Source organism: Callithrix jacchus, chromosome 5 (genome assembly GCF_049354715.1).
Source record: "Callithrix jacchus isolate 240 chromosome 5, calJac240_pri, whole genome shotgun sequence".
NCBI lineage: Eukaryota > Metazoa > Chordata > Mammalia > Primates > Cebidae > Callithrix > Callithrix jacchus.
The window spans coordinates 83,276,318-83,287,584 of record NC_133506.1 but is presented as its reverse complement, the minus strand read 5'-3'; the positions used below and the strand labels follow the sequence as shown (position 1 = coordinate 83,287,584).

Here is an 11,267-nt window from a genome sequence, read left to right as displayed (position 1 = left end):
GGGCCCTGTCTTGAGCTGGGGCAGACAGAGCAGTTGGACGCCAGCAGTCTTGTGCTCATGGCTCAGAAATGTCCCAGGCCTGCCAGGAGACTGCTGCCTCTGTCCCCCCACCAACCCCAGCCAGGCTCCCACATCAGGAGCTCTGAAGCTGTCCCCTCAGGCTTCTGCTCCCCCAGAGCAGGCCTCCCCTCCTCAGAAGCCAGGCATATGACATCCCCACTCTCCCTCAGCCCTCCCCAATGGCTGATGAAACACAGGCAAGGGAAGGGGGAGAGAATAAACAGACATCTGCAGGGGGAGCCGATCAGAAAGCAGGGGGCAGGCTAGGGCTGCCTGGGGGTGCCAGGGGGCCCACAGGTCCAGCTGGGCGGGTGGTGGATGGAGTGGGATCCAGGGAACAGTGGAGCCAGCAGGGAGTTAACGTCTGCAGTGCTTTGCCCGACAGGCTTAATGAGGCACAGGTGGTCCCCTGGCTCCGGCTCCTCCTCCCAGCCCCCTGATAGTGTAAGCTGATGCTGGTTGTCTGGGGTGGGGAGAGAGGGGTTCTGCAGCTACGGGAAGGGGGGCGGGGCTGGGGCGGCTGGCGAGGGCTCAGCACATAACTCTGGGCGGTTACAGTCTAGGGCTGCAGACACCCAGCCACTCTGAGCAGAACTGACAGCATGAAGGTACGGGGCCCAGGGTGGGGGGACTCAATAGCATTGGAGGATTGAGCCCACTCCAGAGACCCTTGGCCAGAGGGGATTATGAAGGCACAAGGAGTTCTCTATGAGGGTATATAGCCTATCCCAGAGAGTGGGATTACTTGGGAGGGGAAAGAGGGGCCAAAGGGCAGGAGAGGGATTCAGGCAAGAGCAGCATGGGCACGCATGGTGGGGGCAAATGCAGAGAACAGGGGGTCTGTGGGGCTGGGAAGGGGCTGCGCTGACCATGTGCCCATTGCCAGGCCCTCCTGGCCCTGCCGCTGCTGCTGCTTCTCTCCACATCCCCGTGTGCCCCCCAGGTCTCCGGGATCCGCGGAGATGGTAAGCAGCCCCACATTCAGATGTAGCCTGGCCCACAGGTTGGGTGAGGAGAAGCTGGACTGTCAGAACAGACTGTCAGGGCAGAGTCCCAGCTCTGCAGGACTCAGGTTCCTCCTTCACAAAATGGGGCAGATGGATGACATGAGCATTATTCATTCCCCTTGAAGAAATCTTCCCTAACACCTTGTGACAAAGTCCCCCAGCCCCAGGGACTGAGGCAAACCCTGGGGTGTTGAGGTGTCAATGATGCCTTAGTCCCACTCTCCTCACTGGGACTCTCCCCATGTCCCCACCCCCAGCTCTGGAGAGGTCTTGCTTCCAGCAACCCCTGGACTGTGATGACATCTATGCCCAGGGCTACCGGTCAGATGGCGTGTACCTCATCTACCCCTCGGGCCCCAGCGTGCCTGTGCCCGTCTTCTGTGACATGACCACTGAGGGCGGGAAGTGGACGGTGAGTGGGAGCTCTGACCAGAAGTCAGAGCTGGTTCTAATCCCAGCCCTGTGACCCTGGGCTTCACCTCTGTGAACCTGTTTCTTCATCTTTAAAATGGGGATAATTATACCCACAGCACAGCTTCTAAGCGGCTGCCAACACTTAATTCTAAGGCCTAAGTTAGGTTTTTTATTTTTGTTTGTTTGAGATGGAGTCTCGCTTTGTTGCCAGGCCTGAGTGCAGTGGCTCGATCTCAGCTCACTGCTGCCACCTCTGCCTCCCGGGTTCAAACGATTCTCCTGCCTTAGCCTCCCAAGTAGCTGGAATTACAGGCATGCACCACCATGCCCAGCTAATTTTTGTATTTTTAGTAGAGATGGGGTTTCACCATGTTGGCCAGACTGGCCTTGAACTCCTGACCTCAGGTGATCCACCTGCTTTGGCCTCCCAAAGTGCTGGGATAACAGGTGTGAACCATCGCGCCTGGCCGAGGTAGGTTAATGCATATAACCCTCACAATAATCCTGGGAAGCAGGTGACTCCCTGTTCTACCACAGTGCATTTAGTGAGAACTAAAGCCCAGACAGGTGAAGTAACTTGCCCAGGCCCCACAGCTAGACACTCGAACTCCAGAACACTCTCCTGTTAGCCTTTCCTGCCTCTATACAAAACCGGGAGGGAAGAGCCCAGGTGGGTGCTGGCAGCTGCTCCATTGGGGCCCGGTGCCAATGTGGACCTTATTTTAGCAACCCCATTCCCACTACCCATGCCTGCAACTCAGTCCTTTAACAAACTGGCCACAGCATCACAGGGTCCATGCTCGAGGTGGGCAGGGCAGGATCAGAACCCTACCCACCGGACCCTTAATGGTCCAGTCTCATCTTCTCTGCTCCAGGTTTTCCAGAAGAGATTCAATGGCTCAGTGAGTTTCTTCCGGGGCTGGAATGACTACAAGCTGGGCTTCGGCCGTGCTGACGGAGAGTACTGGCTGGGTAAGGCAGGGACCAGGTGGGCTGAGGGGCTGCCCCCGGTCCAGGTCCTTTTTAGCAGCTGCCCCTCCTCCCCAGGGCTGCAGAACATGCATCTCCTGACGCTGAAGCAGAAGTATGAGCTGCGAGTGGACTTGGAGGACTTTGAGAACAACACAGCCTATGCCAAGTACGCTGACTTCTCCATCTCCCCAAACGCAGTCAGCGCAGAGGAGGATGGCTACACCCTCTATGTGGCAGGCTTCGAGGACGGCGGGGCAGGTATACCCTCCTGTCAGCTTTAGGAGGGGCTGTGATGGTTAAGAACACCTTCAAGGCCCTCCTTCAAACCCTCTGGATGGGCCACAGCTGGCTCCAAACCAGCTCAACCGGCTTGGGCCTCAGCCCTGGGGAGCCGCCATCCTGGCCCTGCTCCAGGCAACTCTGGCGGAACAGCTGTTTCTTTTCATTGCAGAAGCACATCTACCCAACATCTGGCTCAGGGAGGGTGCCCCTAACCTGCCAGGCTGCCACATGATGTCTCTCACAGTCGTCACTGTCACCCTCTCCTGGCCAGCTCGGAGCTCAGTTCCCTCCCTTAGCAGCCCCATCCCTTCTCCCCTCTTCCAGGTGACTCCCTATCCTACCACAGTGGCCAGAAGTTCTCTACCTTTGACCGGGACCAGGACCTCTTTGTGCAGAATTGTGCAGCTCTCTCCTCAGGAGCCTTCTGGTTCCGCAGCTGCCACTTTGCCAACCTCAATGGCTTCTACCTAGGTGGCTCCCACCTGTCTTATGCCAATGGCATCAACTGGGCCCAGTGGAAAGGCTTCTACTACTCTCTCAAGCGCACAGAGATGAAAATCCGCCGGGCCTGAGGGGCTGGACCCCTCCCCTGTACACCCATGGTCTCCATGAGTGCTCCCTCTGCTGCCCCTGATGCATGCTTCTGCTGCTTCCCAAGCACCAACTCCTTACAGGGGACTTTGTGGCTCTCAGCCATGCCTCATCCCTGTCACACACCCAGGGCGTCCATTCCTAAGCCAGGTCCAGCTCCCTTGCACCTGAAGTTATGCTGCCAGCAGCTCCCCAGGCCTTTTCCGAGCAGCACAGGGTTCTAGCCTGGACCTGGATGGGCTCCACGACAGAGTTGCCTCCACCCTGTCCCAACAGCTGACAGCCAGGAGCCACCCTCCCAGCTGCAGGCCTTGGTGTTCCACCTTGCCCTTCTTCCTCACTGTGGACCTGTCTGGGTCACCACAGTGTGCTAGGTGAGTGGTGCAGAGTAAACAGAGTGAACAGTGCATTCCAGGCCACAGCCCAGCAGTCCTCTGGCTGCTCTTAAACCATGTCCCATCTTTAGCCTCCCTACCACCAACTTACTCCCTTGTGGTGAGCACCGTGGACCCCCAGCCCACAGCACTATCATACTCAGCTTCCCCTGATGGCCCATCCCAGCCCCTGAAACTCTATGCCAAGGCCACAGCTACTGCATACCACCCTGAAACAGTCACAGCCAAGGTAGGCATGCATATGAGGCCTTCCCCACACCCTCTGGGGGTTGAGGTTTAGCAACATGAGTAGGCAGAGGACAAACTGCAGGGTTGGGAGTCGGTAGGGACTGAAGGGCTCAATAAACCTTCAGAACCTGAATTAACTGGCTTCGTGCACACAAACATATTTGCTTAGCCCCGAAATGTAGGCACCTGGCTCCTCCTTGCTCCCCTACTGATGGTGTCTTACCCCAAACCCCAAAAATTACACCTGGAGTCAGACGCAGAAGGGAACCTTGTATTTCACAGGCCTCATTTTGATGGCAAAAAGACAGTGTAATAATAACATAATAATAATAAAAATATAATACTGAAAAGGATTGTTCAGGGGGAGTCGGGATCTCCCGATCCTGTCATGGCTCGGTGGTGGCTCAGGTGGCTGCTTAAGGCTGAAAGGTGGGTCTGAGAAGAACCTGCAGAATAATCCAAGCTGAGCTTCACCTGCTGGGTCCAGAGCTAAAGCCTCTGAGAATGCTCCCATGGATCCTGGAACTAGGTCCACTATAGCAGCAAGGCACAGGCTGTGGGCCTCAGGGGTCCTGGAGGTCAGGCAGGTCAGCCAGTAGCATTGGGGAGTCCATCTGGATCTCACGCTGCAGGGACTCAATATCGGCAGGGTTCATACCATGGCCTTCGAGCCAGTCAGCAAGCAGGGAGGCTGAGAGTGAGGCTGAATCTGCCTGGCTGCAGGGGAAGGGATGGGAGTGGTGCTATTAGCCTAGGCTGGAGCCTCACCCATCCCACAGGTGCAGGCCTCCTGCACCAGGAACCTCTCCCCACAGCCCCATTCTAGGAGCTCAGTCCAGCCACCTTACCCATCCTGTGGCCCATCAGCCAAGCCCATGTCGAAAGACTGGTTTAAAAATTCCTCCAGGTCAAAACCAACACCGTAGCCAGCCCCACTGCCCTTTGGTGTGCCTGAGAACACAGGGGGCAGGGGGTCCTCCACCTGCAAGGAATGATAGGTTACAATGCAGGCAGACTGAGTCTGCAGGGCACCCCATCCCAGTGCTGCTGACTACTCCACCTGGATACCTAGGAGTGCTAACACCAGTCTCAGCAGTCAGTGCCAGGCACTTTCCAGGCCATATCTAACTTGTCTCCTAACAACATTTTCATTGGCATTATGCTCCTTCTGTGAGCCAGAAGGCATATTCAGGGATAAAGCGCCATGTGCTGCTCAGTTTTTGTGGAATAAGGACCACTTCCTGAACCCATTTTCCTTTGGCCCAGATCCAGGTGTCTCCATGGCCTGGGCCTCCCTCTCACCTGTGACTTAGATAGCTGCTGGGTCACCAGGTTGACATCAGGTGACTCTGACATGGAAGACTGAGGGGCTCCCCCTCCATCTGGAGGTGGCAGGCCAGATGGGAAGTAAGGCAAAACTCCTGGGGTGCTGGAGCCAGGCAACCCAGGGGGCGGCACAAGTGACTGGGGAGCCAGGAGGCTGGTAGAAGTGGCAACCTGGAGTGATGCAGGGACAGAGATAGGTCTAGGAAGGCCAGTGGGGTGGGGTGCAGGGCCAGGGGGTGGGCAGGCAGGCTGGGGTACAGGGCCAGAGGTGGAACCTGCAGGCTGTGATTGGGGGCCAGCGGGTAGGGCTATAGGGCCAGGGGGAGGGCTGGTAGGCTGGGCTGGGGTTGGCGTTGGTGCTGGGGCAGGGGTTAGCACAGAGGTGGGGGCTGGGGCTGGGGGCCGGGCCATTCGAGTCCAGCGTTCCAACAAGCTTCGGTCATTGTCACTGAGTACTAGTCCAGCCAGGGGGTCAGTGGAGGGGCCCCCAGAGGCTCCAGCCCCCCGTTCCTTTCGCTCTCGCTCCTGCCGCCGTTTCTCCCGCTCCTTGGCTCGCTCTTGCCGCCGCCGCCGCTTCTCCTCCCGCTCCCGCTGGCGCTCCTGGGCTGTCACTGGCTTCCGAGGCTCAGGAGCCTCCAGGGGTGCGCTGGGGCCATCTGCGGGGAAGTTGGGCAAGGAAGAAAGTAAAAGCCTGAAGCCTTGTCCATGTCCCAAGTTTCCCCTCTACCCACCCGACCTACCCACAAGGCACCTCTGAGCCGGCTCTGCAAGGACTTGAGCAGCGCAGCTTTGAGAGCAGCCTTAGTGTTGTCTGAGATGGCACCCTCTTTCTTCGGTGGGGCAGGCTCACTGGCTGCTGCGGGTGGCTGCAGGGTCAGATCAATGGTGTCAGGTGCAGGGCCGGGGCACGCTGGCAGGGCTGGTGGGGGAGACTCCATGACACAGTCCCCACTGGGAGCCCAGGGGCTAGGCATCTCAACATCTGGACAGCCAGGCTCACTAGCCACAGGCTGCAGAGAAGGCTGGAAGCGAATCTGTTGGCGGATGCCCTCGCGCCTTGCATGGAAGTCCTCAATCTCAGCCACAATGGCCTCTTTAATGCGCTCCCGAGTGAGGGCTTCTCGGTCAAAGGCAAAGTCAAAGGGCGGGGCACAATCAGGCTCATCATCAGGGTCATGGTACTTGGCTAGGAAGGGGTGGCGAAGGGCAGCAGCTGCTGAGATGCGGGCGCTGGGCTCAAAACGCAGCATGCGACCCAGCAGTGATAGGGCCTGGCGGTCGGCACCTGGATACACTGTCTCCCAGGGCACAGGCTGGCGTGGTGGCAAGCTCTGGATATAGGCCCGTACCCTCTCAGCCCCCACAGCCTGAATCACAGCTGGTGATGGGGTACCCAGAACCATCATGATGAGCTGTAGCTGGTGTACGTAGTTTTTGCCCGGGAAGAGCTGGCGCCGGGCTAGCATCTCACCAAAGATGCAGCCCACAGACCAGAGGTCAATAGCCTGTGTGTACTCATGCAAAGAGAGCATGAGCTCGGGGGCACGGTACCAGCGAGTGGCCACATACTCAGTCATGAAGTACTGATGTTCAGCGGGTGAGGTACACAGGCCACGAGCCATACCAAAGTCACCAATCTTGAGCTCACAGTTCTCATTCACCAATAGGTTGGAGGGCTTGAGGTCACGGTGGATGACCTGAGCCGAGTGCATGTACTTCAGGCCCCGCAGCAGTTGGTACAGGAAGTACCGCACGTGTTCCAGCGTGAGGGGCTGTGAGGAGTGGATGATCTGATGCAGGTCACTCTCCATCAGGTCCAGGACCACATAGCTGGAAGGGGAAGGAAGGGAGAGAAGCATGGGTTGGCCTGACCACAGTCCAGGGACAAGCCCCATCCTCACCACACCCTTCCGATTCCAGGCAGATAACAGCCTTACCCTGGGACCCCGTAGGGGTGACGGCATGGTATGGAGGAAGAGCATCACGTTTTAGATTCTCTATGACTTTTCCATGAACTTGGTTAAATCACTTTTGTCTCCAGACCTAGTTTCCCCCATCAGATAAAAATGGGGTTGGACTACACCAGGGCTGGCCAATAGGTTTCCTTTTGGGGCTATCTCCATTGTTTGGTAGTGGCAGCTTGAAGAACTATGATGAAAACTGACCAGGCTTGTCCACTGTCTGTAGGAAAGTGTTCTGCGATTGATTAGTGAAGTCAGCTATGGGAATAGGAGGGTGTAGACATGGTAGGAATGTCCTACATTTGCCATCCTATACACTAAGATTCTATAAAATTGAAAAATCATCTGTACTCTTCTTAAGGAATAAGTTGTCCCTGGCAACACTCTAAAGGGGAAGGGTCCTAGAATAGCGGGAATTTTCCCAGCCTGCTTCACATTAGGTTCAGCTGCCTTTCTGGAACTTCAGCAATATGGTTGCAGCCTTCAGAAAAGGTCCCAAGTCTGGCTCCCTCTCCCATCCCGCTTCTTACACAGATTTGAATTCGCCGTAGGGCACAGTGGGCCTCAGGATGTCCTTGATGGCGATGATGTTGTCATGCTTGAAGTGTTTGAGGATCTTCAGCTCCCTGAGGGTCCGCTTGGCATTGGTCACCACATCGAAAGCATTAGGGATCTTCTTGATGGCCACCTGCTGGCCTGAGGAGCAGGGAACAGGGACATACCAGAGAGTACCTTGGAGAAACTGCAGAGTCGAACCCAGCTCCTATCAACACCTCCCTTTTAGGATACAAATTAACAACAGCTACCAAGTACTGGGTACATACCATGTGCCAAGCCCTGGGCTAAGCAGGTTATCTACGTTATTAAACGTTACCTTCACAACTTCCCTACGGGGCAGGTCCCAAAAGGTCAACGTGGCTTAGTAACTTGTTGGAGGCTGCGCGGCTGCCCAGTGGTGGAGTCCAGCCTCTGATGCCTACACCCTCTCCATCTCAGACCTCACCCATCCCACCACCGGTTCCTTGTGCCAGTGTCTGGCTCCAGAACACATTTCTCTTCTAGACACAAAGGACTGGCTCTCCATTTTGGTCTAACTGGGACTGTCATTTTTCTAAGGAGGCAGTAGGTAGGCAGGATGGCAAAACCACCAGGCCAGGGTTTCGGAGAATCGAGCCTCCTCAGAGGCTGGCACACGGAGGGCCCTGGTCAGTGTGTGTTGATTGGAGCCAGAACTCGCACCCTGCTTTCTTTCCCGGCTGTGTGGGACGGGCCGTTTTCCCACTCCCTGCAACGCCGCCAAATCTGGGGGTCGACGGCTCAGGAAGCTCACCGGTGAGGCGGCGGCGAGCGGAGGACACCACTCCGTAGGCCCCGTTGCCTATAGTCTCAATGATCTCGTACTCGTCGCCCACGTCAAAGGTCACATCGAAGGAGCGGGCTTTAAGCAGTGCCAGGTTCTTGGCCGCTACAGAGGCAGCAGTGTGGGCGGGTTCGCCCTTCACGGGCCCGGGGGGCTCCGCAGAGCCGTCCTCGCTGTCTTCCTCCTTCAGGAGCTCGGCCATGGTGTCTGTGTGGAGATGCGGGTGAGGAGGGGCCCGCCTCCCGTAGGCCTCAGTGTCCCCTCTGCGGGCTGGGGAGCAGGACCAGGGAACTTTCCAGTTCCCTAAACCGACGGGAGCCGGAAGCGCGCGCCTGGTTCGGGGCAGACCACGCTACCCCGGGGGTCGGAGGCCAGAGCCGGGGCCCCGCCAGGTTCAGGGGAGGGGAAAGCGAGGCGCTGGCCAGGAAGAAAGGGAGGGGCGGGGCACCTGGGTTTACTCGGGGCCGCACTCACCCCCGCGCCTCCTCAGGGCTTTCAGAGGTCCCGAGGCTCTCCGGCCTCCCGTCCCCAGCGCGGGGGTCTCCGAGGGTGGCCAGCTTACTTGTTCAGGGGCCGCCACCACCACCTCAGCGTCGAGAGCTGCCCTGCCCGTCCCCCTCCGCCCCGCCTCCCAAGACCACGCTCCCTCTAGCTTCTGGCCAATCGCTGAGCTACTTCTGCGGAGAGTCCTGTCCCTTCTACCTGCTGCGTCCAATCAGAGCCCACCGGCCGAGGAAGCCACGCCTGGCGCGCGCCGCTATCCAGCTAACAGGCGGGAGACGCCCAAAGGGTGCCGGGCACTTCGCAGGGTGTGCTCCCCGCCCGGCACTGCCTTCAGACGCATGCGCACTGGCAGCCAGGCGCCAAGTGAATGGAAGGAACGCCCCTGCACGTAACGCGCGCGTCCCCATCTAGCACTCGACCTCGTCCGGCCAATCACAGCTAGTCCCGTGAGCTCAGGGAACGGCAGGTCTCTCTGGAAGCCTGAGATGCCCGGGACTGGCACTGTTACCTTGGCTACTGGCTCCCGAAGTCACCCTCTTTGGGGTGCACCTTCCCTTATCAGTCCCCACCGCCCAGGGAATTGTGCCCACCATTTTCTCGGTCCCAGGAGCTCTGAGAATGTATCATCCCCGGTAAAGGGGCCCGTCACGGCCAACCACAGAGATCCCGGTCCTCCGGGATTCCAGAGCGTCCGACCGAAACGTCCGCTGACTTCCGGTGGCTGAACCTCTCCGCAGCTTCCGGCCAAGTTGGACGGCGCCTCGCGGTTTCTGGGCCTCCAGGCATGTTTCCTCTGTTCGTTTGTTGGTCCCGTGATTGCTGTGCTTTGGGCTGCTTCGGAGTTAACCGAGACGGCCGCCCAGCCTCTGTCCCTCTTCGGAGTCGCGAGTCGGCGGAGTCCACGCTGGAAACCAGCTGCCCCGACCCACCCCAGAGTTCGATAGTTGATTCGTTCACTTACGTAGCAAATATGTATCGGGCACCACTCCTCTAAGGCTTAGTGCCGGGGGACGCGGAGGAGGGGGAGAAGGTGGACATGGCGGATAGTGTGAACTGAGAGGAAAAGTTTTCTAAAGAGCCTGAAGTAGGGCTGAAAAGTGAGGAATCTTGGTTTCACTTCCTAGGCAGTTTCTAGAAAAAAGCAATACAAATATTCATACCTCCCCTTTCGTGTACAAAATGTAGCATATTATACGCTTTTCCTGTTGATCATTCCATACCAAAAACTGGAACGGTCCCTCAGCTTTAAACAACTTTTAGCCACGTACCATAAAACCCTTTTATAGTGTACAATTCAGTGTTTTTTGCTGTATTCACAGTTGAGCAGCCATCATCACTGCCTAATTTTAGGTGGAGTGGTTTATAAAACATCTTCATCGCCCCTACAAGAAACCTATGTAAACCAAAAAGTATCTGAGACAAGTGTAAAGTCAATTTAGAAAGTTTATTTTGTCAAAGTTAAGGACATGGTGGTAACATAGTCTCATGTGCCCAAGGTAGTCAGGGCACAGCCCGCCTTTATACATTTTAGGAAGACATAATACACAAATCAATACATTTTGACGTTGATTTTATGAGCTTATTGGCCATTTGTCTCCTTTGGGGAAATGTCTGTTCAATGTCTATTCTGGAACGGCTGGACAACTCGAAGGGGAGGGACTTCCAAGTCACAGGTAGATTTAAAGATATCATTAGGGTTATTATCTATAGAAAGGAATATCTGGGTTATAATATGGGGTTGTGGAGACCTAGGATTTTTTTTCTTATTTTTTTTGAGAGGGATTCTCGCTTTGTCACCCAGGCTGAAGTGCAGTGGGGCCATCTTGGCTCACTGCAACCTCTGCCTCCTGGGTTCAAGCGATTCTCCTGCCTCAGCCTCCTAAGTAGCTGGGATTACAGGCATGCGCCACCACACCCGGCTAATTTAGTAGAGACGGGGTTTCACCTTGTTGGCCAAGCTGGTCTCGAACTCCTGACCTCAGGTGATCCACTGGCCTCGGCCTCCCAAAGTGCTGGGATTACAGGCGTGAGCCACTGCACCCAGTCAGGAGACCTAGGTTTTATTATGCAGTTGAAGCCTCCAAGTAGCAGGCTGTGGAGAGAATAGACAAATGTTTCTTATGAGACTTAAGGTCTGTGTTGATGGTAATGTTGGAGGGTGTAATCA

General features: G+C 56.6%; 2 protein-coding genes across 6 annotated transcripts; one reads left to right on the top strand and one right to left on the bottom strand.

The window, feature by feature from the left end:
* The first annotated feature begins 627 nt into the window (after positions 1 to 627).
* On the top strand, positions 628 to 4,299 carry MFAP4 (microfibril associated protein 4). Its single transcript, XM_002747867.7, has 6 exons — positions 628 to 668; positions 947 to 1,025; positions 1,325 to 1,479; positions 2,357 to 2,453; positions 2,529 to 2,711; positions 3,060 to 4,299. Exons 1-6 carry the CDS (start codon positions 663 to 665, stop codon positions 3,305 to 3,307), a joined length of 768 nt encoding a protein of 255 aa, XP_002747913.1. The 5' UTR covers positions 628 to 662; the 3' UTR covers positions 3,308 to 4,299.
* MAPK7 (mitogen-activated protein kinase 7) lies at positions 4,207 to 9,447 on the bottom strand. Of its 5 annotated transcripts, none has more exons than XM_078373134.1 (7): positions 9,299 to 9,447; positions 8,567 to 8,803; positions 7,213 to 7,932; positions 6,027 to 7,105; positions 5,252 to 5,931; positions 4,798 to 4,931; positions 4,207 to 4,666 (listed from the first exon to the last, which is right to left on the bottom strand). In XM_078373134.1, the coding sequence occupies exons 4-7, from the start codon at positions 7,084 to 7,086 to the stop codon at positions 4,513 to 4,515; spliced, it is 2,028 nt and encodes a 675-aa protein (XP_078229260.1). In that variant the 5' UTR covers positions 7,087 to 7,105; positions 7,213 to 7,932; positions 8,567 to 8,803; positions 9,299 to 9,447; the 3' UTR covers positions 4,207 to 4,512. The 5 variants fall into 5 exon arrangements, with proteins under 5 accessions (XP_078229260.1, XP_035159006.1, XP_078229259.1 ...); XM_035303115.3 differs by having other exon boundaries at positions 7,767 to 7,932; XM_078373133.1 differs by lacking the exon at positions 9,299 to 9,447 and adding an exon at positions 9,071 to 9,214.
* Between the last annotated feature and the right edge of the window lie 1,820 nt (positions 9,448 to 11,267).